Raw genomic sequence first — 25,176 nt, forward strand, 5'->3', positions numbered from 1 at the left:
GATGAAATTCTGGTTTCAGCTTCTGGAATCCATGAGAAAAAAAAATGTGATAGCACTGGAGGAGGAGGGTGACTGGTGCAGGAGCACCTGTGTTACCAGGTTACGTCTGTGTTACCAGAGCCCTGTGCCCAGAGGGTATCTGACTAAATCAAGCAGAGTAGATGGGGAAAGTCCCACAACAAAAGCCTGGGCAAGACCTTCACACGCGTGCCACAGCTTCTGATGAGGGTTTTGAAGGTGAACTACTTCTAGGCTTATCTGATGTGAGGATAAGGCAACCTCTCTGACTGACTGGGACCCTTTCACTCTGACCAGCTGTAAGGGTGGGATCAGGTAGAAAACACGTGGTAGTAAGGAGTGCACAGATGGTGCATTCCCCCTGTCTGACAGAAAGAATGAAATATAAGCTGTGTATAAAAATCAGGCAGTACGATAAAATGAAGGTGTACATTTAATTTAACATTAGCCATGTTAATGTTAGTCTGCATATACGCAGGATATTTAATTTGCTTTGTCCTTAATGCAGTAACTTTCATTTCTCATTTTCAAAGCATTCAACCATCGCTAGACAGTCAACATTTTGGCAGCTTGAAGAACTACCAGCAAATTAAACAAATGTTTTTGAGCAAATTGCAAAGCAAAGTTTGCATGAGGTTGAGCCAATTCACCAAAACCAGCTTTAAAATGGTGAAGACAGCGAGTGCTATGTGAAAGATGTTTAATTTGCTTTAGAGAGAGACAGCGCAGGTTAGCAAGTGAATACTCCTTGAATCCTGTGTTCAGTTCTGGGCCCCTCACCACAAGAAGCATGTTGAGGCTCTGGAGCGAGTCCAGAGAAGAGCAACAAAGCTGGTGAGGGGGCTGTAGAACAGGCCTGATGAGGAGCGGCTGAGAGAGCTGGGGGTGTTTAGCCTGGAGAAGAGGAGGCTGAGGGGAGACCTCATTGCTCTCTACAACTCCCTGAAAGGAGGTTGTGGAGAGGAGAGAGCTGGGCTCTTCTCCCAAGTGACAGGGGACAGGACGAGAGGGAATGGCCTCAAGCTCCACCAGGGGAGGTTTAGGCTGAACATTAGGAAAAAATTTTTCACAGAAAGGGTCATTGGGCACTGGCAGAGGCTGCCCAGGGAGGGGCTTGAGTCACCTTCCCTGGAGGGGTTTAAGGGACGGGTGGACAAGGTGCTGAGGGACATGGGTTAGGGATTGATGGGAATGGTTGGACTCAATGATCCAGTGGGTCCTTTCCAACCTGGTGATTCTATGATTCTATGAAGCGCCTAGTCCTGCTAGCACTGAAGTTAATCTTCCCTACAGCAGTAAACTGGTGCCAGCCATTGATAGAAGTGTTTATTAGCTCAGCAAGGCAAGGTCACTCGCATGCATTGCCTGTAACCCTGCTTCAGTTGCCTTCTTCCTTAGCAGCAGTAGCTGCAGTGAAAAAGCCTGCCTGGGAATCTCCTTTTTCTGAACAAAGCTGCACTTTCCAACCATAAGTTAGTGTTGCAGCAAGAGCCATTGAGGACCCAGTTTAACAAGAGAGGGGTTTGACTGTTCGTAAGATTTCACAGTACCTCTTTGACTGAAATTTTTCTTCGCTGTAATAGATAATGTAGTCAAGGTAAGAAGCACTCTCTTAAAATGAACGTAAGCAAACTAGAGATGATTATAAATACGCCATTATGTCCATATTATACACATTTGCATGTTGGATTATGGCCTGTTTGGTAACCATGTTGTTCATCCATAAAATGAGAGCTTGTCATGAAGTAATTTTCCCATAAGGTAACAGCAGCTACAAGTTGTTTAACATATCTGCACCGATCACTGTGGAGGTGAAAAATTGATTATTCCTCTGAGGAAATGTCATTTCTTTCCTTTCTTTTTTCTTTTTTTTTTTTTATTATTCTCTCCATTCTAATGCATTGGATGGCATTTTGTCACCATCCCTGGAAGTGTTTGAAAGACAAGTAGATGAAGTGCTTAGGGATATGATTTAGTAGTAGACAAGTATAGTTGGGCTCAATGATCTCAAAGGTCTTGTCCAACCTAGGCATTCTGTGATTTAAAATGCTTTTCTCAGATTTTGGTTACGTTTATGACGTCCTCATTTGTTTTCTCATTAGTTGGACCATCAGGTAGACACAATATCTTTGGTGAATTTGGCAGTCTAAGAAATAGTCTGAGGTTTGATTTTTTTTTGTCCCCTAAAGATACAGCTCCTAAGCTCTTTCTAAATGACTCTGCGTTTTGAAACTAAGTCAGATCAGCATGGCACCTGTGCAACTTTTAAATTACCCTGGCACCGAAACAAGCTGGGAAAACCAACTCTGAAATGAGGCAATTTATCACTTGAAAATGTGGTTTTAATGAACTAGATATGATATTTCCAGCAATCTTTCTGGATTATACAATTCTGAAAGAGGCAAACAGATGCTGGGATAGATTACTGCACAGCTGATTCTTTTTTCCACTCGGTCCATAATTTCTGTTAGATGTTTTTTTCCTTGCAGGAAGAGAGAGTTGTTTATAGTTCATTGGGGTGGATCAGTAGCTGTTTAATAAAACACAAATTAACAGCTGTATTTGTGTTTAACCTCTAGGGGGGAAGTAAGGCTTCTTGGGTAACTGTGGACCAGGCTGGGTTTGCGATGAAGACAGGCTCGGGCATGCATTCAGTTAACACAGTAAATTCATTAAGTGTTGAGGCTGCTTAACACACTCGTCGTCAAACATATCAGACATTTGTGCATTATAGCTCAAGCGGGTATAGAAAACTCTGCATCGACCTGCAACATAAAGTCATGTTGAATCCAGAGGATGTTTCTGCCAGCGCTGTTGTAGGAACAGTTGTGAGTTTACAGACACCGTGGCACAATTCACCCATTAGACATTTGCATGGGAGTTAGTAATAATTAAAATACATACAGCAAGCTGCATGTGAAGTGGAAAAAACAAGCTGCTGTTTGCAACATAACTACTAGTACACATCAGCTGTTTGTTGCCTCTTTAGAACACCTGTGAGAGTTTAATGTGATTAAAATCTGTGTTAGCCTCAAGCACAGTATTCTTACTTGTGCTGTTCTTTTTATCTGAAAAATTAGTTACGGCTCTTTTCTTATATTTTCCCCTAATAGCTTGCTTTGTAAAGAAAGCCATGGCAGCTTGCAGGCAAATTCAGAGAGCGCTAATAGCAAAGTGCAAGTGTACAGGTAATGAGGATCATTTTCTACAAAGGTACGGACTTCAGCTCAAGATTCATTCAGAAGAAAATGGCAAATGCAGAAACAATAAAAATAAACAAAAAAAATCCTGAAACTTCTTTACTTCCTTCAAGTTCATTCTTTTTGTACCAAATAAGCTGTTATTTCTAATGCATTTATTTTTACGGTGTTATCAGTGCATTTATTTTACATGATCTGTTTGGGCTGTAAATGTTCAAACTCCGGCAGGTATTTAAGATTTATCGCCAAATTTTGCAAAATATTACAAAATGTACTTTTTGCTTCTGCCTGTAGGCAACACAGCCAAGGTGTTTATTGAAGTGAAGGATGAAAATGACCACGCGCCTGTCTTCACCAAAAAAATGTACATCGGAGGAGTGTCTGAAGATGCCAAAATGTTTTCTTCCGTGCTTAAAGTTAAGGTAGGATTGAAATTTATTTTAAATAGCATTCACTGGCAGTGGGAAAATATTTGCTCACGGTTTTGATTTTTCACAGGAGGTTAGGAAATGTGTTTCTCCTAAGAGTGCTTGAACTCCTCAGACGCTGGCAATGATTTCCATTTTATTTTTTTTTAATCATGGAATGGGTAATTCTTCTTGTGAAATCAGGGTTTGAATATTACTGTGTGTGATGGCTTCCATTTGTCTGTGTGTGACTGGCATGCATCAGCCCACTATTCCAGCAGTTACTGACACAATTACTGATTTTGAGCTTGGGAGAGTTTTGCAGGCTTTATTTACGTTGAACTTATGTGCTCATTTTTCATTTGAGGGTTTGTAGCTGTTGTTTTAGGTATGTTAATATTTAGAAAATTCTGTTATGCTCAACACTAGTTTTCACCTTAAATCCTTCTGACTACTTCTTTGGCAGCAGCACGTTTATGCTTTAAAAAGGAATGAACACTTTCTGTTCCGGGTCAGCAAAGCAATTTCAGGTCTGTGCACTGTGACACAATTTGTGAGTGAAATTGACTATCTGCAGTTGTGATGTTGGGGGGTAGTGTGTGCTTTCTCTGTTAAAGAAAAATAAGAAAATCTAATATATAGAGTGTAATTAGTGTCACACAGAAAAATAGCTTAGAATGAAAGCTATTTGTTTTCTATAACATGCTTTGTGATGTGGTCTTTTGTGCTGGAGACAGCTTGAGTTGCCAGGACTTTCCAAGTCAGCTTGTTTCCTCTGCCTTTATTTTGTTACCTCAGCAGGCCTCCTGCATCTTTTTTCACCTTAAGTGTTAGTGGAATAGCTTTGAAGTTGCTGATTCTAGCTTATGCATGAAAGGACACTGAAATATGGCCTGCTAAGAATTTTACTTTGACCTCATGATGAGCTTAGAGCACCGGGAATGAAATGGAGAATAATACAGCTTAGTAAAGGTGTCCGTTGTTTTCTTGTTTCATAGCAGCAAAGTAAGCCCAGAAATAGCAGAGAAGTGGAAATTGTTAAGAATTGACTGTTGGATAGAAGCTTACCATGGGCAACACCGAGTATCTGTATTGGTCTTTTCTAGAAACACACACACCAGTCCAAGTGAAGAGCTGGGAATTGACTGAAGGTAACTCAGAAAGGAAATATTATAGCGTAGAAACCTGCCCTCTGCCAATTCTTCCCTTGCTTCCCTTGCTCTGCAGGCAGCTTATGTTTGCCTGAGGGAAAGGTGCCCAGCAGAGATGCTTTAGGAACCAGATCAGATCCAGTCAGAAGGCAGGACAAAGTCAGGGCAACTTTTCTCATAGCTTTATTAGAAAACCAGTGAATGGTTAAAAGAAGTGACAATTCTGAGTGAAAGGGAAGGTGTGGGGAGGAATTACGATGAGAGGAGATTAAAGATGTGCACTGGTAACTGGAAAGAGCGATCAGCCCAGAATGCTTATTGACACGGCGTGTTTGCTTACTGCTGCTTTATCAGCTGTGAAGACTCAGTTCAGAATTTGTAAATGAAGCTAAAGAAAGTCATCTAGCATGCGCGACGCCTGTGTTTACTTTAAAGGTATACTTGCATGCGAATGAAGAAATTACAAAATGAGTAATAAAGCAGCATTGTGTGTCGGAAATAATATGTTCAGAAAGTGAATTGCCAAATTTCCTTTTATAAATTTATTTCCCTCCATCCTCTGTATTGAAGTCTTAAGGTGCACCAGACTTGTACTCTTTACAAAATAAATAGTGACAAATAGCCAGGCATCTGCTTGCTTCAATGAAAAGAAAATTCTAGATGCACGAATTAAAGGAATTGTGATAGTGTTGCTGTTAGGGTGATCTGAGACCGCCGTTGAGCAGAGTTTTGACAGTAGGGGTAATATTTTTGTTAATGTCTCTTTTTTTGAGACATTTTGCCAGTCATTGCTTGTAGCAGCGAACCTTAACCTGAAGCCCTGACATACTCAAAAATAGGAAACAGGACATTGTGTCAAATCTATGAACTTTATAGGTGCTGAAGATATGGAACTGCACAAAAATACTGGAGTAGATGGAGAAGAGCATAACATAAAAGTTACTTAGGCAAAGGAGTGTTATATGTGTGAAGGTAAATAAGACGCAAAGGTAACATCACATTTCAAGTTGATCATACAAATTTTGAAGAGGCTGTGAAAGCCTACCTGGTTTTCAAAGAAGCATTCCTGATTTCTTGGCCACAGCTATTTACGAGTGTTAGTCAGGGGCATAAGAAGCATGTGAAAAAGAGCAGGCGTGCAGTTAAGCAATATTCAGGAATGAAGAGGGGAATCTATTTTTACCCTTCAGAAACGTTTGACTCAAGGAAGGCAATCAGAGGACAGAAAAGGACCCCACCAAGGAAGGCAGACAACAAATTACAGTTTAATGTCTCTAACCTGCTTCTGTTAAAATGTACGACACATTTCTCCTTGGCCTTGCTGACAGGCAAAATAGAACAAGGTATAAGGCAGAAGTTGTTACTAGTGGATGGCATCAAGCATAGCCTGTGCTTACTTAAAGTAAAATCAGAAGCAGTTCAGAATTGCTTGTCACAGAACATCAGGCTGTAATTTATTGTTCTAGACCAAGCAGTTTCAGCAGCTGGTGCTAGTTAGCTTGTTTTCTGTCCTTTAGAATAAAAAGTAATTGCTCTGTTAGTTAAATACCATACCCATTCCAGTTAGTGTTAAGAAGAATTAATCAAATTAATGTCTTTTCTGGAAGAGTTCCGGTGAGTAGAATGAAATGAATAGTTTTCCGAGTTGCAATTTTTAAGAACATTAAGAACTGTAGAAATCATTCAAATTTTTATTCTAAAAAAACCCTCCTCTTTAATAGGAGATTTTAATGAATTTGTTTTCATCATCTGCATTCATTAACAGCTGCTAAATTTTTTACTGGTATCTGGGTAATTTTGAAAAGAAACTGATATTCTAGCAGTTTCTCATTCTTCCTGTCACTGGCAACGACTTTGGTGATCCTTGAACAGGGTATTGATAAGCAGAAAGGTTTTCCAACTGAAAGATGTAAAAACTGCATGTTATGGATGGTTGGAATTACTCCTGGGACTCATAGCGAACCAGTATTTTCTGATTATGAATAGTGCCACGTTAATTGTTACAGCGAAGCCATACAGTCACCATTGTAGAAAATTATGCAGCACTGCCTGCACGTAAGACCCAAACTTGCCATTTTTTTCCCTGTACTTTAAGGAAATACCAGCAATAAATAGGCACTAAATGTGTAGCAGTGACATCAACTTTTAAATTGGTTTCTCATGTACATTCCATTATCCTGAGAGAAGGAGAAAGTGTTTAATTAAAATGTAAGATTGTTACTACTGAAAAAAAGAAAGGACTCTGAATCGAGCAAGTATTTTCCTTGTATTAAACAAAATCAGGCATTCTAGAGGTACAGCAGGGACTCTGTTGATTATCTCCAAGCTTCTTTGGTTTTACTCTTTTATTTTTATCTTTATGTAACAGATTTGGCTCGAAAACCTGAAAGTTGAAGACTTCTATTAGTAGTGGATGATTTGGGTAGTCAAGTCAGTTGTTTGAAAATTCCCAGTCCACCTTCTTGGTGTCAATCAAGATGAGTGTGTGTGTATGTTCAATACCAACTCTGACTCATTGCTTTCCAAGGTCCTTGCTTTGTGACCCTTCATGTGAACATCCCTGCTCCTGATGACTGATGTCGGTTCCTCCACTGGTGGACAGGTCTAGCACAAGTCATAACGTTGGTTTGTACCAGGCAATTACTGTGCTGTCAATACGTAAAGGCAGTTGTCAAGGTTTGGTTCCCTACGTGAAGTGAATTGCTTAAGAAATTAGAACTGAAGGCATATTGGAAGAGAAGTTAGGACAACCCTATTCAGTGAAGAGAGGATAAGAGGGGGGAAAAAGCAGCACTTGATCAGAGGTAAGATAGGATCCGTCTTCTGCTTTTATATCATGAAAATACAACTGAAGTTAATGGCGATATATTCCTCGTGACTTTTTTGTGTCTTGTGTGAGTGTTATGTACCATAGATATGGTATAGATCTCAGAAAGGGATATGTAAGTCAAAAATGAAGGTAATTTGCATTGTGAGCACCTACATTTACTTTCTCATGTGAAAGTGATAAAATTCAGCATAGTTCTCCTATTTCAAGGTGACCTACTTGCCCAGGCATTGGAAGCATTAAGGGCAGGTAATTGTTTGACACTATTTGATTGCTTTCATATCGCAGCTAAAAGTTTCATATAACGCAACTTTTCTAGCATAATTTACTAGTTAGCCATATTTTAGCAGGCTTTCAGAGAAAATCAATCACATTCATTATATTTTTATACTTTAAGCACAAACATGTGTTTAATTAGACCTCGTTGCTCTCTCCAACTACCTGAGAGGAGGGAGCTGGCCTCTTCTCCCAAGTGACAGGGGACAGGACGAGAGGGAATGGCCTCAAGCTCCACCAGGGGAGATTTAGACTGAACATTAGGAAAAAAAAAATTCACCGAAAGGGTCGTTGGTCCCTGGCAGAGGCTGCCCAGGGAGAGAGTTGAGTCACCTTCCCTGGAGGTGTTTAAGGCATGGGTGGACAAGGCGCTGAGGGGCATGGTTAAGTGATTGATGGGAATGGTTGGACTTGATGATCCGGTGGGTCTCTTCCAACCTGGTGATTCTATGATTTGCCTCAATGAGTACAATAAAAGTTCCCCAACACGGGCCTTCTGGCAGGCTGGTGGAGGATGCTGCGATAAGGGTCAGATTTATTGCAAGAAATGGGTCATTACTAGTTTATTTATATTGAAAGCGAAAGCGGAGGCTAAGTACATAATACTTGACTTGAGGAAACAACTCAACATCTGAATGCCTATACCTGCTTCAGCCTTTTACATCTGAAGATCAAGGTCTATAATTTCTTGTGAAGCCCAAGCACCAGCAGTGCCTTGGTTTATCGTTTATCCATGCATTCGCTTTTGAGGGCAGTATCTTGACAAAAAAACTGATGCTCATCTTGAAACTTCTGCTAAAAACTCAAGCCCAAACCTGTTTGTGGCTTTAATCAGAGGATTTGAATTAACACCGTACTTATACCCAGATATCTTCAGTTTCAGCTTCCTGAAGTTTGCAACACATTCCTGAGCTGAGCATCAGAGTCCAGGAGGGAGATAGAATCATGGAACAGTTTGGGTTGGAAGGGACCTTAAAGGTCATCCAGTTCCAACCCCCCTGCCATGGGCAGGGACACCTCCCACTGGATCCAGCAGCCCAAGGCCCATCCAACCTGGCCTCAAACACCTCCAGGGATGGGGCAGCCACAGCTTCCCTGGGCAACCTGAGCCAGTGTCTCACCACCCTCGTTGTGAAGAAATTCTCCCTAATGTCTATTCTAAATCTTCCCCTCTCCAATTTGAGGCTATTGCCCCTCATCCTGTCACTACATGGTTTTGTAAGAAGTCCCTCCCCAGCTTTCTTGTAGCCCCTTTCAAGCACTGGAAAGTCCCTATAAGTTCTCCTCGGAGTCTTCTCTTCTCCAGGCTGAACAACCCCAACTCTCTCAGCCTGTCCTTGCATGGGAGCTGCTCCAGCCCTCAGATAGTACTAGCACGGCTACATCGAAAGGGATCTCTGTCTGCTGGAGCTCTGTGGCAGGTTTACAAGTGGACAGGTTTGTCTGGGCGCATGGAGCTGCTTTAACCCAGCGCCTCTTGCCTGCCGAGAGGCTGGAGCAGGTCTGTGCAAAGAGATTTGCTTTGTTCAGTTGCTGTTGGTGGAATAACCGTGGGAAAAGATCAAAGGCTGGCTGTGTTAATTGCAGTATTGGGAATGGCTGGTGTTTAGATATTGATACAGCTCCTGCAGTTAGATGTGATTTACAGGGTATGCCTGCTTTTATTTGCCATTACTGTAATTAGATTAGTTAAGCATAATAATCACAGTGGTGGGCATTCGCCAGCAGTTACCGTTTAGTGGCAGTTTAAGTTAATATAATTTTTCCTTCTTATCAAATAGTAAATGGAAAAGATGAGCTGAGAGACATGAGCTAGGAAGTACTAAATCATAGATGTTTACCTGTGTAGATACTAAGGAGCTTCAAAAATTATTTTATGATCTGGGTTGAAATTCACTGCGTCTTAATTGTGCACGGTGTATGGGTTACATTAAGCCAGAGGTAAACAACATCCTAAGTTTTAAAGAAATGTATCCAATTTTGCAGTAGTTTAAAAAGAAAAATTGTCTGAAATATCAGAAAAGCATTGATGTTAATATTGAGTGGCTCTAATGTTATAGGGTAGGATTAACAGCTGGTTTATGCCCAGATCCTCACCTGTAGCTGATTCCTACCCCAGCAAGATCCGCAGTGGCCTATTCGGGTAGCTGTCCAGGACAAAGGACGTGTTTAGGTGCCCACAGGTCTCTTCCCAGCCATGCCCTACATTTTCCTGGAAGAAACCAAGGGTATGCAAGGCCATTTTGGCTCAGGCTTTGCCCTGGGTAGTTGATGGCTTGCTGATGCTCTCTGAAGCTGTGGGCAGAGCTCCACTTCTCTCTCAGTTTTAGCATTTAGTAAGTTATCCACAGCTAGCTCTCTGCCTCTGTACAATGTTATTGGCTCATAAGAATGACTCTTTTTTGATGTGTAATTCATACAAAACTAAGGTGACAATCTTTATTGTCCCAAAACTGCAGCTTTCAAATAAAAAAAAAATGAAACAAGAAAATTAGTTCCTATTTAATAACACTTAACGATTTGCAGTTGTCATTAATTTTTAATATAGCAATTTGTCATAGAATCGTAGAGTGGCTTGGGTTGGAAGGGACCTGAAAATCATCCAGTTTCAACCCTCTACCATGGGCAGGGACACCTCCCACTGGATCAGGCTGCCCAAGGCCCATCCAACCTGGCCTGGAACCCCTCCAGGGATGGGGCAGCCACAGTTTCCCTGGGCAACCTGGGCTAGGGCCTCACCACCCTCATAGTGAAGGAATTCTTCTTTATGTCTATTCTATATCTGCCCCTCTCTAGTTTATACCCATTGCCCCTTGTCCTATCATCACAAGCCTTTGTGAACAGTCCCTCCCCAGCTTTCTTGTAGGCCCTTCAGGTACTGGAAGGTCGCTATAAGTTCTCCTTGTAGCCTTCTCTTCTCTTGGCTGAACAACCCCAACTCTTTCAGCTTGTCCTCGTGTGGGAGGTGCTCCAGCCTTCTGATCATCTTTGTAGCCTCCTCTGGACTTGTTCCAACAGCTCCATATCCTTCTTTTATTGAGGATTCCAGAACTGGACACAATACTCCAGATGAGTTTTCACAAGAGGGGAATAGAAGGGCAGAATCCCCTCCCTCACCCTGCTGGCCACGCGGCTTTGGATGCAGCCCAGGACCCAGTTGGCCTTCTGGGCTGCTAGCGCCCACTGGCAGCTCACATCGAGCTTCTCACCAACCAGCACCCCTAGTCCTTCTCTGCAGGGCAGCTCTCAGTCACATCATCCCCCATCGTGTACTGAAAACAGAGATTGCCCTGAAATAGGCCAATGAAATATCGGATGTACACTTTTCTCATCATCAACCACTTACGTATGTAAGGTGAGTACCACAGACGGCTTCTCACAGCTCTCTAAGGTGCAGCAATTTTGCTGGCAGCAGCAACTGCTCTCTTAAATACATTCATTTGAATGTAAAATTCTTTTAAAATAGGGTAATGAGTTGACTTGCTCTAGATTTTTGGAAAGATTACTGTGAGGAGATAAAAAGGAAGCTTAGGCTCAAAAGAATGCCACAAGTCATTGTCAAAAAGTCATTTTAATTAGAATTAATTAAGTTAATGGTATGCTATATGAATTATTTTATATTAATGTGAATGTATTAAGGCTAGTGCCCTCTGAAAGCTGATAATGTCTCTAAGAAAATAATAGAAGGAATGTATTTATTCAAATGGCACTTTTTAACTGAGGCTTTAGTCCTTGCATGTTAACGACCTTGTTTATATCACAAATAGCTTAGCAGGAATTGCAAGGTCGTATTAAATACCATTTCTCTTGAAATTATAGAAGAGGCAGAGAGGCCACTGCAGATCTTGGTGGAGCAAGGATCACACGCCGATGAGGTCTTCTGAGTCCAGGGTGATTTGATGCAAGACCAAAGGGTGGTCTGAGGCTGTGGTGGGGCAGCTGCAGGACGTCTTGGCTGCTGGTTATTTGGGTTTCCTATTCATTCTGCAACCATTGTACTGGACTTACTGTGCTGGGAAGGCTGGGCAGCCGTCTGGATAATTGCTTTAATTACAGTGCTAGGGGTGCTCAGAAAAAGGTTCCAGGTGTTGGATGGTCCTGATGGGGACTGGTGTTACAAGAACCTTTTACATGCGCTTCTATTTTCTGCACTTTTTTTTACTGAATTTTCAACATATATAAGAGCCCATTTCCATGATTAAAGGCCTTTTTGTGCTTTTTGTTATGAATATGTTAATTAAAAACAGATGTACTACTCATAGCTACTAATTTATGAATTTTGTGGTTTGAGATTTGCTTTTCATTTAGTTGTATTAGAATTAGTTATTTTTCTTTCCCACTTGTATTTTCATATAACTCCTGGGTTTCCCCTCAGAATTAGAACCAGGCTTCCTTTAGCTACATACACAATATTTTCAATCTGCTGTAGAAAAACACAACAAAAAATCAACAAAATCTTTAGGGAAATTACTGGTGGGAATTGACTTTTCACTGTAATGGTGCATTATTAGTCCTTTCTTTTCAAGCATGTTCTTTTGCAGTGTTAATCTCTCTAGTTTTGTCTGTTGCAGTGCATTTAAATGAGGAAATATCAGAGATTGCTAATTTTAGTGAAGAGAGTGAGAGGTTCTTTTCTGAATTACTTCTCAGTTTATAAAGGTAGGTTTTTTGCACTGAAAATGTTTGCAGAAAGGGAAGCTTGCCAAAAGAAATGCCAGTGAATCAAAGACTCTGGAAGTGGCTGACCTGTGTTTGATAGAAATGGCTCTAATATGAACCTAGCAGAGAGATTTGATGATGATAATAGGAGCCAGTAGAGTCTGAAATGCAGTTACATCCTGACAGAAGCTCAATTCTTGCAATATGGTTGATCAAATTTTCATTTCAGTCCTTTTCTGTATTTTGTGCCCCTTTCTGATAGGCATCATAATGTCGCTTAATCCTTTATTAGTGTTTGAATTTCTTAAGATACAGAACAACAAAATAAACCAAACCCATTTAAAGCTACAGACTCCTACCCTGATCACGCACAGGGGAGAAGGAATTACTCTTTGTTTAACCATAATCTTTGAAAACAGTTTGTCGTAGCAGTTGTGTGCTGGTCTAAAGCAACTGATAGAGAAAATGTTTAAAATTCCCGGATATAGTTATGAGTTACATGGAGAGAGAATATTAGGATTGGGTTTTTTGCCCAGACGCATTTCATAGAATCATGGAATCATAGAATGGCTTGGGTTGGAAGGGAACTTTAGGATCATCCAGTTCCAACCCCCTGCCATGGGAAGGGGCATGTCCTACTGGATCAGGCCCCATCCAACCTGGCCTTGAACACCTCCAGGGATGGGGCAGCCACAGCTTCCCTGGGCAACCTGTGCCAATGCCTCACTACCCTCACTGTGAAGAAATTCTCCCTAATGTCTAGTCTAAATCTTCCCCTCTCCAACTTAAGGCTATTGCCCCTTGTCCTATCACTACAAGCCTTTGTAAAATGTCCCTCCCCAGCTTTCCTCAGGTACTGGAAGGTCGCTACCAAGTCTCCTCAGAACCTTCTCTTCTCCAGGCTGAGCAACCCCAACTCTCTCAGCCTGTCCTCCTATGAGAGGTGCTCCAGCCCCTCAGATCATCCTTGTAGCCTCCTCTGGACCTGTTCCAACAGTTCCATCTCCTTCTTATGCTGAGGATTCCAGAACTGGACACAATACTCCAGATGAGGTCTCACAAGAGAGGAACAGAGGGGCAGAATCCCCTCCCTCGCCCTGCTGGCCACGCTGCTTTGGATGCAGCCCAGGACACTGTTGGCCTTCTGGGCTGTGAGCACCCACTGACAGCTCATATTGAGCTTCTCATCAGTGAACACCCCCTAGTCCTTCTCTGCACGTCCACTCTCAATCACATCATCCGCTATCCTGTATTGAAACTGTAGATCTACTTTTTACATTTATCCATGTTAAATCTACAGCCTATGTAGATTATATCATATAATATCATGCCTATATATCATGCCTATAACCTCTAGATTTCTTCGGGGATTTCTTGTTTCCCTTGGGATGGCAGCTAAATCTCCACAGTGGCACGTTCTGTAAGAATGAGATTCAGCCCTCAGGTCGAGACAGCTTTCTGTTGGGAAACACAGAGTTTTCTCTTCTCTAATTTTGCTTTTGCATGTACACAAGAGATGGTCTTCTTTGTAAAAATTAACTGCTTTGCCAGTCACAAGCTTATGTTAGTTTAAATATGATTTATGAATCACAGAGAGTAATCTGTAGGGAGAAAGCATACTTGGTAGAAGTAAAAATGAACTTTGAAGCCTATTTGCAGTGACAACAGCACACCCTCAGACAGGCACATCTGCTGTAACATCTGGCCTCTGACAGGAAGCTGCTTGCCCCCTCGAAATAATACTGCACTAATTCCAATTTCTTCCAAAGAACCTAGCTGTAGATAATATTTTGGCTTGGTAAACTTTTTACTATGAAAAACAATAGTATAAAACTACTACTCTTTGTGATTTTTCAAGTGTAATGTTGGGTTATTTCAATTTCTGTGTTATTTTCTAATGTTTTTAAGACTGTTAGTCTGCACATGCCTTCCAGAGTAAAGTAATCCTCCAGGGCCTGGAAAGGGGTGAGGATGCCTGCAGCGTTTGCAGTGCTGGATCATTCCCATTCCATGGAGGATCAGCTGCGTGCTCTGTGCTCCCTTGCAGCACACGCACATTAAACCTACTTTGTTGAGCACCAACTGCTACTGGCATAGCAAGAAAATGCTATAAACCAAGTGTTTCTGTCTTTTCTTCAAAATACAAGGTTGGGAACACCTCTTACTCTACATTTTTACCCATGAGACGACTTATCAAAATTGATCTATGTTTCCACACCTTGAGGGTTTTGACACCATTGGTGGAAAAAGTGAACAATTCATTCATTTTTTTTCTTACTACATGTATCTCCCAGAAGTTTCCATGGAACAGGGGTTTACTAAGTGTGGACTGGGCAGTGATCAGCAATATGCTTAGCAGAGTCTGTTCTTTTCCTCTTTGTTGTAGGACCTTTGTAAGTCTGCCTAACGAATGATGTGTTTAAAGTGTAAATTAATCTATCTTTGGCTTCATGCAATCCTCGTGAAAGGTGGTTATTTGATATTTCTCAAATCCGCACATTTCTGCAGGGAATATCGCAGCCTGAGACACAATTACGTAACTGCACTATCACAGCATTATTGTAGGGCACTTCTCCCCTCACTCGGAGAGTCTTGTAAAAGCAATGCCATGAGGCAGTAAAGCTCTGGTACTGTCACCAAAATTGCCAGTGGGTTGGTATGTTTGGTGGCTTGTTTAGGACGAGCATTAAAGTCTTCATTAACCATAGCTTCTGAAGGTACCACATAATCATCAGACAATTACAGTTTTTATCTTTCTCAGCGTGAGCTAAATTCAAACTAGCTTCTCAGAGTTAAATGCAATTGTTAATTTTAAATGTTTTCCAACCTCCTAGCAGGGTAACCCTTAATCATGAGCCCATGGATGCAAGCAGGGCATGTAAAATGAATGGGACTCGGTTCTTGGTTTTTTTTCTTCCTCCCAGCTCAGTGCCACTAAGCAGATGGCAGGTTCAACTGTCTCCAATCAGTTGCTGGCACATAAAGTAGCTTTTAGAACAAGACCATTTTTGCTGATAGGAATTTACAGATTGTGGAATGTTTTCAGGTCCGAAGCCACATCTGCTGTTGTTCTGTTTCATAGGCAGTTTTACTTTGTGATATACAGACACAGTAAGTTTGTTGTAGCTATTGCAGTTTTCCTCTGGGTTTTTGTCTTCTGTATTCCTTCACTACTGTACACTTTTACTCTGTTACCTGGCCCTAGCACTTTTGAACTCGTGGTCATCGGCTTGGTTTTGCCACAGGCTGCCTCAGAACTCTTAGCTTTGCATCTTCTCCTCAAAGGTGTGGTCCTTTACATACCTCTTTCCACCAAATTCTTTCCTATAAGATACTTGGATGCCCTTTAGGAACAGCAGCCTTGCGAAGAACTGAAATGCAGCCTAAGCTTTGTGTTAATGAGTTACACCAGAAAAAAATATATATACTAGGATAAACTGGAACTGGAAAGGAGGTTGTGGAGAGGAGGGTGCTGGCCTCTTCTCCCAAGTGACAGGGGACAGGACGAGAGGGAATGGCCTCAAGCTCCACCAGGGGAGGTTTAGGCTGGACATTAGGAAAAAATTCTTCACAGAAAGGGTCATTGGTCCCTGTCCGAGGCTGCCCAGGGAGGTGGTTGAGTCACCTTCCCTGGAGGTGTTTAAGGCACGGGTGGACGAGGTGCTGAGGGACATGGTTTAGTGTTTGATAGGAATGGTTGGACTCGATGATCCGGTGGGTCTTTTCCAACCTGGTGATTCTATGATTCTATGATTACGGGGATCGCTGTCATTCCTAGCCTTCAGCTCACATATTTTCATCTCTTGTTTTCCAGACATGCAGCATGGCTCAGCAATAGAGAATTCTATATATTTCCATACTTGAGCTAATGCTTTTATCCCTTCTCAGTCCTCCTAAAGCAGAAATCCAAGCCAAACAAAGTACCCTGCTCTGTTTTAAGGCAGCTGATGTGTGAAAAGCACTTTATTTGTTGGCAGCAAAGCAGCTGTACCTTCATCCCATTGCCTCTGCAGCGCTGGGCTGAATTAGGCATCACTTATCTGAGAGTGAACCCAGTGCTAACAGGATCCATCTCTTTGCTGTCTCTGCAGTGCCAGAAACATCAACTTTTCTAGTGACTTGCCGTGAGTTGTGCTGGCAGTCCGTGTGTAGGAGATGTCACCGAGACACTTGGCTTATTGGTCTTTTTGCTCAGAGAGAGGTAGCTGCCAAGAAAGATATCAAAAAACCTAACCAAACCAAGAAACTGTTAATGACTTTGTGGTAAATCTTAGGGCCTCGAGCAGCATATTTCATCTGATACGTGGCTGTGCTTCTGTGGTGGGGTTAGAGAGCACCCCAGCAGCGGTACCTCTTCCACTGCGGGAGAGGAGGGTAAGGACTGGAGGCAGCACGTGGTGATGCCAACCGATCTCCATCCATGTGGGAATGCTCACTCTCGGTTACAGGAGGGTTGAATTTGGCCTGGTAGCCAGGAGGCTTGAATTTGGCTCTGGAGCGAGTCCAGAGAAGGGTGATGAAGCTGGTGAAGGGGCTGGGGAACAGGCCTTACGAGGAACGGCTGAGAGAGCTGGGGGTGTTTAGCCTGGAGAAGAGGAGGCTGAGGGGAGACCTCATTGCTCTCTACAACTACCTGAAAGGAGGTTGTAGAGAGGAGGGTGATGGCCTCTTCTCCCAAGTGACAGGGGACAGGACGAGAGGGAATGGCCTCAAGCTCCACCAGGGGATGTTTAGGCTGGACATTAGGAAAAAAATTTTCACAGAAAGGGTCATTGGTCCCTGGCAGAAGTTGCCCAGGGAGGTGGTTGAGTCACCTTCCCTGGAGGTGTTTAAGGCACAGGTGGACGAGGTGCTAAGGGACATGGTTTAGTGTTTGATAGGAATGGTTGGACTCGATGATCCGGTGGGTCTTTTCCAACCTGGTGATTCTATGATTCTGTGATTCCTAAAATCATACATATTTATCAGTACTCACAGCAGAATTTAGGAGACATCTGTATTTCTTGCACATAACAAAAGGAAGATATACTGCAGTAATATTAAGATTAAGTATAGCTCTTTCTCTTCTTTGACACTCATAACGCAACTCTTGAGATGTCGTATATCTCTCCCTAATGAAATGTCAAAAATATTTACCTTCAGGACAAATTACAAGAATAGCAAACATCCTTACTGTGTAATAAAGAAGTTGCTACATTGATGTCAGCAGCTCACAAGCTCTCTCTGGTGGTCCTGCAAAGCTCAACGTTGCATTGAGCGTCATTAGGTTTCACCCAAGTATAAATAGCAGTGAAATGGGAAATGGAAACAATGAAGTTAAAATATTTGAAATGGAAATCTAATGATTTTTCCAAGTTCCTCAGGCTGCTTTGCACCTGTCTTTGCTCATCTGCATGTGTGTGGTTTCTGGGATGGAAATAGCCTAACTGTAATGATACTGAGACCATTGATTTCTCTGAAGTGCCACTGAGTTCTCCAAACTTCTGAAAATCAACTTGCAGCCTGTCTACCAGCTTTAGGCATCTAAACTGGGGGATTTTAGGGTCTGCATGCTTAAAATTTCAAAATGCATCTTACACTGAAATTTCATGCATTAAACTCAGTTGCCAGATTTATTATACCATTACTTTTAAGCAACTACACTAGTGTCATGATGTTTGTTCAGAAAGACTGATTTGAATGTGCCTGCAATACTGGTGCCCTAATTTGGATCCACATTTTGTTTGTCCCTAGTTGCCTACGTGCACAAGCCTGAAACACTGAAGGGGAAATTGATTGCTGTTGTTGAAACAAACTATTAAAATCATGTTTTTCTCCTGAGATAGAATTTGCTAATATTAAAGAAATGATAGGCTCATGGCCCTGAAAAAAACCACGATGCTCTTCTCACAGAGCACCTCCAGAGAGCCTTTGGCAGTTAGCCGGACAGTCGCTGTAGAACCTGTCGTGCTACAGGTAAGACCCAAAGGAGCCAGCTCAGGTAGACCTCTACTACTTGTGCCTCATGTGCCAGAAGACATGCCATGTGGGTTTACAGGAATTGTGGTTGTGGGTTCTTTTCCCCCTGCACCATTACCAGCGTGCCAGACTGATGATTTCAGTGTTGTTCTTGGCCTTGAACTGAGCAATGTTGCACAGCCTGCGCTTACCTGATCTTAGATGCATGCACATAGTGACCCATTAGGTATGAGGAAAGGAAGTGAGTATTTTAAAAGTTAGTCACTTTGTATCAGCATGATATCATTTCTGCAGAGGTTTCCTTCTTGTCTTTCCAGCAGCACGTAGGTTGTCTTCTGGATGGGTTGTACCTAATGTTATTCCTTGCCACCACAGGCAGAGACTTCCTGATCACTTTCTTGAGTATATGGCAGATGCAAAGCTGTCCTAGAACAAAAAGGCAAAATTGAACCAAAAAGCACCAAGAGAAGTTAATTTGAATGTCTCTGTGATCTACAGCTTGCGTGTTTTCATGGATGTTTTATTTCTGTTATCACGCTGGTTTTAAATGTTTCTTTTGTAAGAGTAATTTTAGTAGTAATAACATGGAATCTTTGAGTTGCAGTGTTAAGATTACCTTCACATTTACGTAAGAACAAGTACTTGAAGTGAAATATTTGATCTTTAAGTTTGTATGGGCTGCCTGTGCCCAGGCAGAGGCTCAAGCATCTCTGTGAGTAGAGGCAAGTGCTGCACTGGGCTGGGGACAAATGGTTTCAAGAGCCCCACAGCAGATACAGCTGAGGGGGTGTTTTAATTTTTTTCTTTGTTTATCAATGAAATCTATGTTATATAGGAGTAAATTAAATTAATTTTCTTCATGTTGAGTCTGTTGTATATGCGACAGTGATAGATAAGTAAACTCCCTGTCCTTATTTCAACCCATGAGCGCTGAAATCTTATTTTCCTCCCCTGTCTTGTTGAGGACAGGAGTGAGAAAGTGTGGGGGGGCTATGTAGCAGCTGGCCAGCATCAGCCCACCACAACATGCCAAGTTAAGAATACATCAGATGAAGCCGGTGGGAGTAGAGAGTCCGACAAGGTCACTGAGGTTGGTGCGGTTGCTGGAGGAGCAAAGGTAGCCTCTTGTGTGATTCAGGCATTTGTGTACTTACCAGAGCTGACTTGAGCTCAGTGCTGAGCACTGATGTTCAGCTCTCAAACAGGGAGGACTGGTAGCACTTGCGTATCAACCCGATTTGTAGGGACAGCCACTTCCTCGCTTCCCTGTGCCGTACAACGTGCCATCACGTTTATTTGTTCCTTCAGCGATTTACTTGTCAAAAGGAAAGCCAAAAATGAGCCTGGTTGTGCAAATCCACCTGTCAACCTCCCGTGTACTGGCTGCAGGATGTTTTGGGGCTGCATTTACCCATGCCAGCTGGATGGCAGGAGTGCTCTGGAAACGCTTACCAGTATCTTTACCTTTTGACTGACAGAACAGAGTAAATTTCAGAAAGCTTTTAGCCTTCTCCATCTTTCCTAAAAAGGCAAATAAAGGGATTTGTGATCATCCAAGAGATAGAAGCCTTGATTTTTAAAAGCTTTTAAAAAAGCAATAGAACTAGAGAACAAAAGCACTTAAACACATTTTCTATTTATGCTTTTTGTAGCCAAGCTAGATAAAGCTTTGTCAGTTTAGAGGAAAACAAAACATTTACAAAAGATGCAAGGACCATTTTAAACAGCTCTGTCTCTGTGATGAGTGGCAGCCGGTGTCATTGTGGGAGTTTATCTCTTGCACAGCTTTGCAGCACATAACAAACCAATGTGAAACAGCTACCTCTAGCTAAACCAGCCCAGATATTACCACTTAAGGTCCACACACAGCTCTATCTATTCCATCTGGTCTGATAGCAATCAGAGTAGCATGGAAAGCACATCCAGCTTTGAGTACCTGGATTATTTGTCTGGCACACAAGTATCTCCTGATGATGCACAATGCAATCACTGTGCTGCATAGGGTTTGATTGTTTTATTTTCTCACTGTTATACCAGAAAATTATTGGACAATAAAGACAAAGTAGAATTTAGTAAGAGCTTCTGCCTCATCAATCTTGTTCACTGGTGGTGAGTAAATAATTAATGATAATTAGCAGCCATCTATTGAAGGCTTAGTGATAATGCTTTTTTAGACGACAGTAGCATGTCATGGTAAATAATGTTGCCGTGATCCATGTCTCTATTATGGTTATTGGTTTTGGATTTAGGTCGTAGTGAGCACAGATTTTGCACAAAGACCCTTTTGAAGTTAAGGGTGTTTTTGTCCGACATTAGCTTAGGCCACAGGCTTAAGAAGTTACATCAATAGAATCATAGAATAGTTTGGGCTGGAAGGGACCTTAAAGATCATCCAGTTCCAATCCCCTGCCACGGGCAGGGACACCTCCCACTGGATCAGGGGCTCCAAGCTCCATCCAACCTGGCCTTGAACACCTCCAGGGATGGGGCAGCCACAGCTTCCCTGGGCAACCTGGGCCAGGGCCTCACCACTCTCCTTCTGAAGGAATTCCTCCTTATGTCCAGTCTAAATCTGCCCCTCTGCAGTTTAAGGCTATTGCCCCTCATCCTATCTCTCCAAGCCTTTGTGAACAGTCCCTCCCCAGCTTTCTTGTAGCCCCTTCAGGTACTGGAAGGTCACTATAAGGTTTCTTCAGAGCCTTCTCTCCTCTAGGCTGAACAACCCCAACTCTCTCAGCCTGTCCTCATATGAGAGGTGCTCCAGCCCTAGGATCATCTTTGTAGCCTCATCTGGACCTGTTCGAACAGTTCCATCTCCTTCTTATGCTGAGGACTCCAGAACTGGACACAATACTCCAGATGAGGTCTCACAAGAGAGGAACAGAGGGGCAGAATCCCCTCCCTCGCTCTGCTGGCCACACTGTTTGGATGCAGCCCAGGACACAGTCAGCCTTCTGGGCTGCGAGTGCACCTTGCTGGCTCATGTCGAGTTTCTCATCTCAAGATACCGTGTCGAATATTTTGATGAAAGCTTGATAATAGATGTTGAAGTGTCCCACGTGCTGAGGTCATGCCCAAGCCTCCTCAGTGGGCAAAAGCGTGAGTGGTAATGAGCTGTGGTTTTGTCGACAGCTTTCTAGAAGGAGCACATGGAAGCGTTATAACGGTCCTCAAAAAAACCCTCTCCCATCTGAATACGGGTACTGCCCTTTGAACGTTCTTGTGTAACTTTATGAGCGTGTTGCTAGGTGGGGAAGGGGTTGATAGTTAATATTTCTCAAAAAGAATTTGGCAGTGGAAGTTTCTCAGAATTAAACTGTTCTTACCTGTTCAGTTTGTTGCAGACTTGAGTAGTCCATTTATATTTTTGTTCCTTTTTTTTAATCCTCTTTTTTTTTTTTTCTTTTCAGTAGTTTAGTGCCAACACAGGAGAAAGAAATTGCTGGAAAAGCAAAAACGTATGCAGCAAAGTTAAATGAACCATTAAAAGTAATAGTGATATCTGCTCTCTGGGATATAATGTTTTAAAAGTCAGAGTGGAAGGAATTTGCTGGACCAATATGCAGCTTTATTTAAAGGACAAAGTTAATGATTCTTTGCACGCATATTTACTTTATTTGCCTCTACTTGTTTTCTTTTTCCTATTAGGCTGATGATAAAGACACTGGGAATTACAGTGCCATGCAATACAGACTCATCATTCCTCCAATCAAGGATGGTAAAGAAGGTTTTGTGATTGAAGCTTACACAGGGCTAATAAAAACTGCTATGCTGTTCAAAAATATGAGAAGATCCTATTTCAAGTTTCAGGTCATTGCAACTGATGACTATGGAAAAGGGCTGAGCAGCAAGGCAGAAGTACTTGTAAGTATGAGCCAGACATTGCCTTTATGGAATAATTCCTGAGGAATTTCAAACACTACATAAAGTTTAATTCCCTGCAGGCTTATAGGAAGGCTGTAAACTCTATAACTGTGCATACTTAATCTTTTTAAGTCACTGAAATAAAGATAGTTTTTAAAAGAAACAGAAACTTTATGACCATCTAAAGCATGTGTTCATGTTTCGTGGCAGAGCCCCTCAGTTACCACCCTAGACATGCTGTTAAATATTTTATTTATTCAGTGAGCTACTGTCAATGGTTTGCATCTAATTGCTTGCATTAAAAATGGACCTAGGGTAGGTGCTGGTCCCAGATGGCAGCGCAAAAAGCCTGGGTTTGTTTAAGTGTAAAGCAGGTCACTTCTGAGTGCTCAGCACAAGCATTTACAGATCATCTCCACCTATTCTCTGAGCCAAGGAGGTGCAGTCAGCTCCCCTGTCAGAGCTGGGAAGCAGGGTTAGCATAGCACTAAACTGCAGTTAATAAGCCAAATGGCACCAGCTTTAGGCCTTGAGCTCATATTTTTGTGCTGAGTAAAAGACAATGACTTAGTCCAGTCACAGAAACTATCAAAGCTAAATTTCTTTAGAGCCTATGTAACTTGATGGATTAGATTAATATTAGCATAATGTCATAGGGATGGAGTGCATTATCTATTTCATGGGAACGCTGTCAAATGATACAGATGATAGCCATAATACTTGGTATATTGAGTTATGCAGGAATTCAGCAAATAAACATAATGTATGATGTCCTCATGCTTGACCTCCCAAAATGATAGGGACTTCTCATGCAATTTATGTGGTAATAGTATATTAAAATATAGCCAGAAGTTATCAACATTAAAATTAGAACATGAAGTATGTCTCATTAATTTATAGAGGTAACTCTAAGTTGTCTCAGTGAGTAATGAGCGCTCTAGTATAGTGTTTTTGAGGAAGATGTGAAAGCTTAGAGTAGCTGTAGATGGAGTTACAGACTGACACCACCCCACCATGAAGGTTTGGAGTTGCACCGAGTATGATCCATACATGAAGGTACTTTCTAACCAGACTAAGCTGTTTCTGGGCTTCATGATTTGAACAGAATTTATCCTGCTGTCACTGCAGTGTCCGGTCCTCAGACTGGGAGGTGTTATTCCTTTCAATACAAGCTCAAGGAGTGCATGTAGTTAAGGGAAGTTAATTACTCACGTGCCTGTAGGGGAAGAAAATAGGATTGTAGATCTAGGAAGGGAGGACGTCTAGGAAGAAGAGATGGAGCAACACAAGAGGGCCAGTACTATAAAGAACCTGAGCATAGCAAGGTATCCTCTAGAACTGGGGCCATGACCCTTCCTCAGAGCCCTAGCAACAGCTCTCTCAGCAGCACAAGCTGCCAAACCCACTGGTAAAATGTTTGCCTGCTGTAAGGGTGAAAGATACCTGTCTGTTCCTTCTGACTGGGACTCGCAGGATGGCGCAAGCTGGACATCTGTAGATCTGTCTGTTTGCTTTCATGTGATGGTGTTTTCCTTTTTAGCCTCTGTGATATGAAAGAAATAGGCAATCACATTTAAAATAAGCTTGCGGCAAGTAAGCCCTTAAAGGTACGAAATAAGTGTGGATACTGTGAATATTCACTATATCATCTATAATCAAATGTTTGTTAGAGTCTGGGGGGTCCCATGGCCCCTTCCTCTTTCATCTCTCAGCACAAGCTGCTCCCAGAAGTCCACTGGAGCTGTTTAATGATGAAGTCTGCTTCTGGGCTCTGCCTTGCTTGATTTAAAACTTACTCAGTTTAACCTGAAGTTTTCCTAGTTCTCAGCAATGAATTCTGCCGATACTCAGGGTCATGAGACACCTGAGCATGCTGACTTTGAGCCCTAAAATTTAGGCTGGTGTCTGTTATTCAGCATCACAGAACCTGGCTGCATTTTGGCTCCGTAGACTGGAAATAGCAAAATGTGTCCGAGGAACGGTGGGTTGGGTGATCCCTTGCAACTATGCCCCAAAAAGCTTCCAGAGAGCAGTGGTGCTTCAGGAAGAGCCTTTGCTTTTCCACACCTTCCACCTCTGCACTCAGCAGCACATTTCTCTCTCTCCTTGATTGGAAAGGAACGGTTTCTCCACACAGTTTTTCTTACAATGTAATTTAATTGGATATAGTTCCTCAACTTAATGCTCTTTATAATAACTGTGAAATGAAAGCCTTTATAAATGTGGATAGCAAGTAAGGTAATGATACTATGGAAACCTTAACTTTTTCTTGTTTTTTGTTCAACACCCTTGTTTTACTGTAGCTTGTCACAAATGTGTGTTTTTTAAGATTTTTGTGTAGGAACAAGTAGTCATAATTGTGATCCTAGAATATCAAAAGAACTATTGCTTTTTTTTAAGTGTTGCATTTATGCAGTACTTGATGCGTAGTTGCACGGTGGATGCTTGAATTGGTTAATGCAGTTAATTCTGTTAAACTGCTCATTAGTTCAGAATTCCTTTCAAGGATCTTAGTCTAAAATTCCTTTTGAGTTCATTATAATTGTTTTTCTTACACTCAAGTCTGTACAGGCTCATCTGTGTATCTGGTGACATTTCAAGAACATTTAAATATTTAAAGTTGAATTAAGCTTCAAAGCTGGTGAATCACCGTGTGATATGAAAGGATACCATGGCTCGTCTGCTGAGGTGCTTGCAGGGCTCAGGCTTCTCCTTTGAAAATCAGGGCTTGTTTTTTTTTCTTTCAGTATCGAATCAGCTAACTCTGATGTTAAAGTTTATCGGGTTTAACGTTGTCCTACTTTTCCAAATTCACC

The 25,176-nt window shown here is 42.0% G+C and overlaps 1 protein-coding gene across 5 annotated transcripts in view; it reads left to right on the plus strand.

The window, feature by feature from the left end:
* Positions 1 to 25,176, plus strand: part of PCDH15 (protocadherin related 15) — a 599,860-nt gene that overhangs the window by 532,110 nt on the left and 42,574 nt on the right. For all 5 annotated transcript variants that reach the window (XM_069863953.1, XM_069863958.1, XM_069863956.1 and 2 more), the window contains 2 exons: positions 3,513 to 3,640; positions 22,145 to 22,360. In XM_069863953.1, coding sequence (XP_069720054.1) covers positions 3,513 to 3,640; positions 22,145 to 22,360 — 344 coding nt within the window. The remainder of the gene's footprint in view (positions 1 to 3,512; positions 3,641 to 22,144; positions 22,361 to 25,176) is intronic.

The sequence above is a fragment of the Phaenicophaeus curvirostris genome, chromosome 9 (assembly GCF_032191515.1).
Source record: "Phaenicophaeus curvirostris isolate KB17595 chromosome 9, BPBGC_Pcur_1.0, whole genome shotgun sequence".
NCBI classification, from domain to species: domain Eukaryota; kingdom Metazoa; phylum Chordata; class Aves; order Cuculiformes; family Cuculidae; genus Phaenicophaeus; species Phaenicophaeus curvirostris.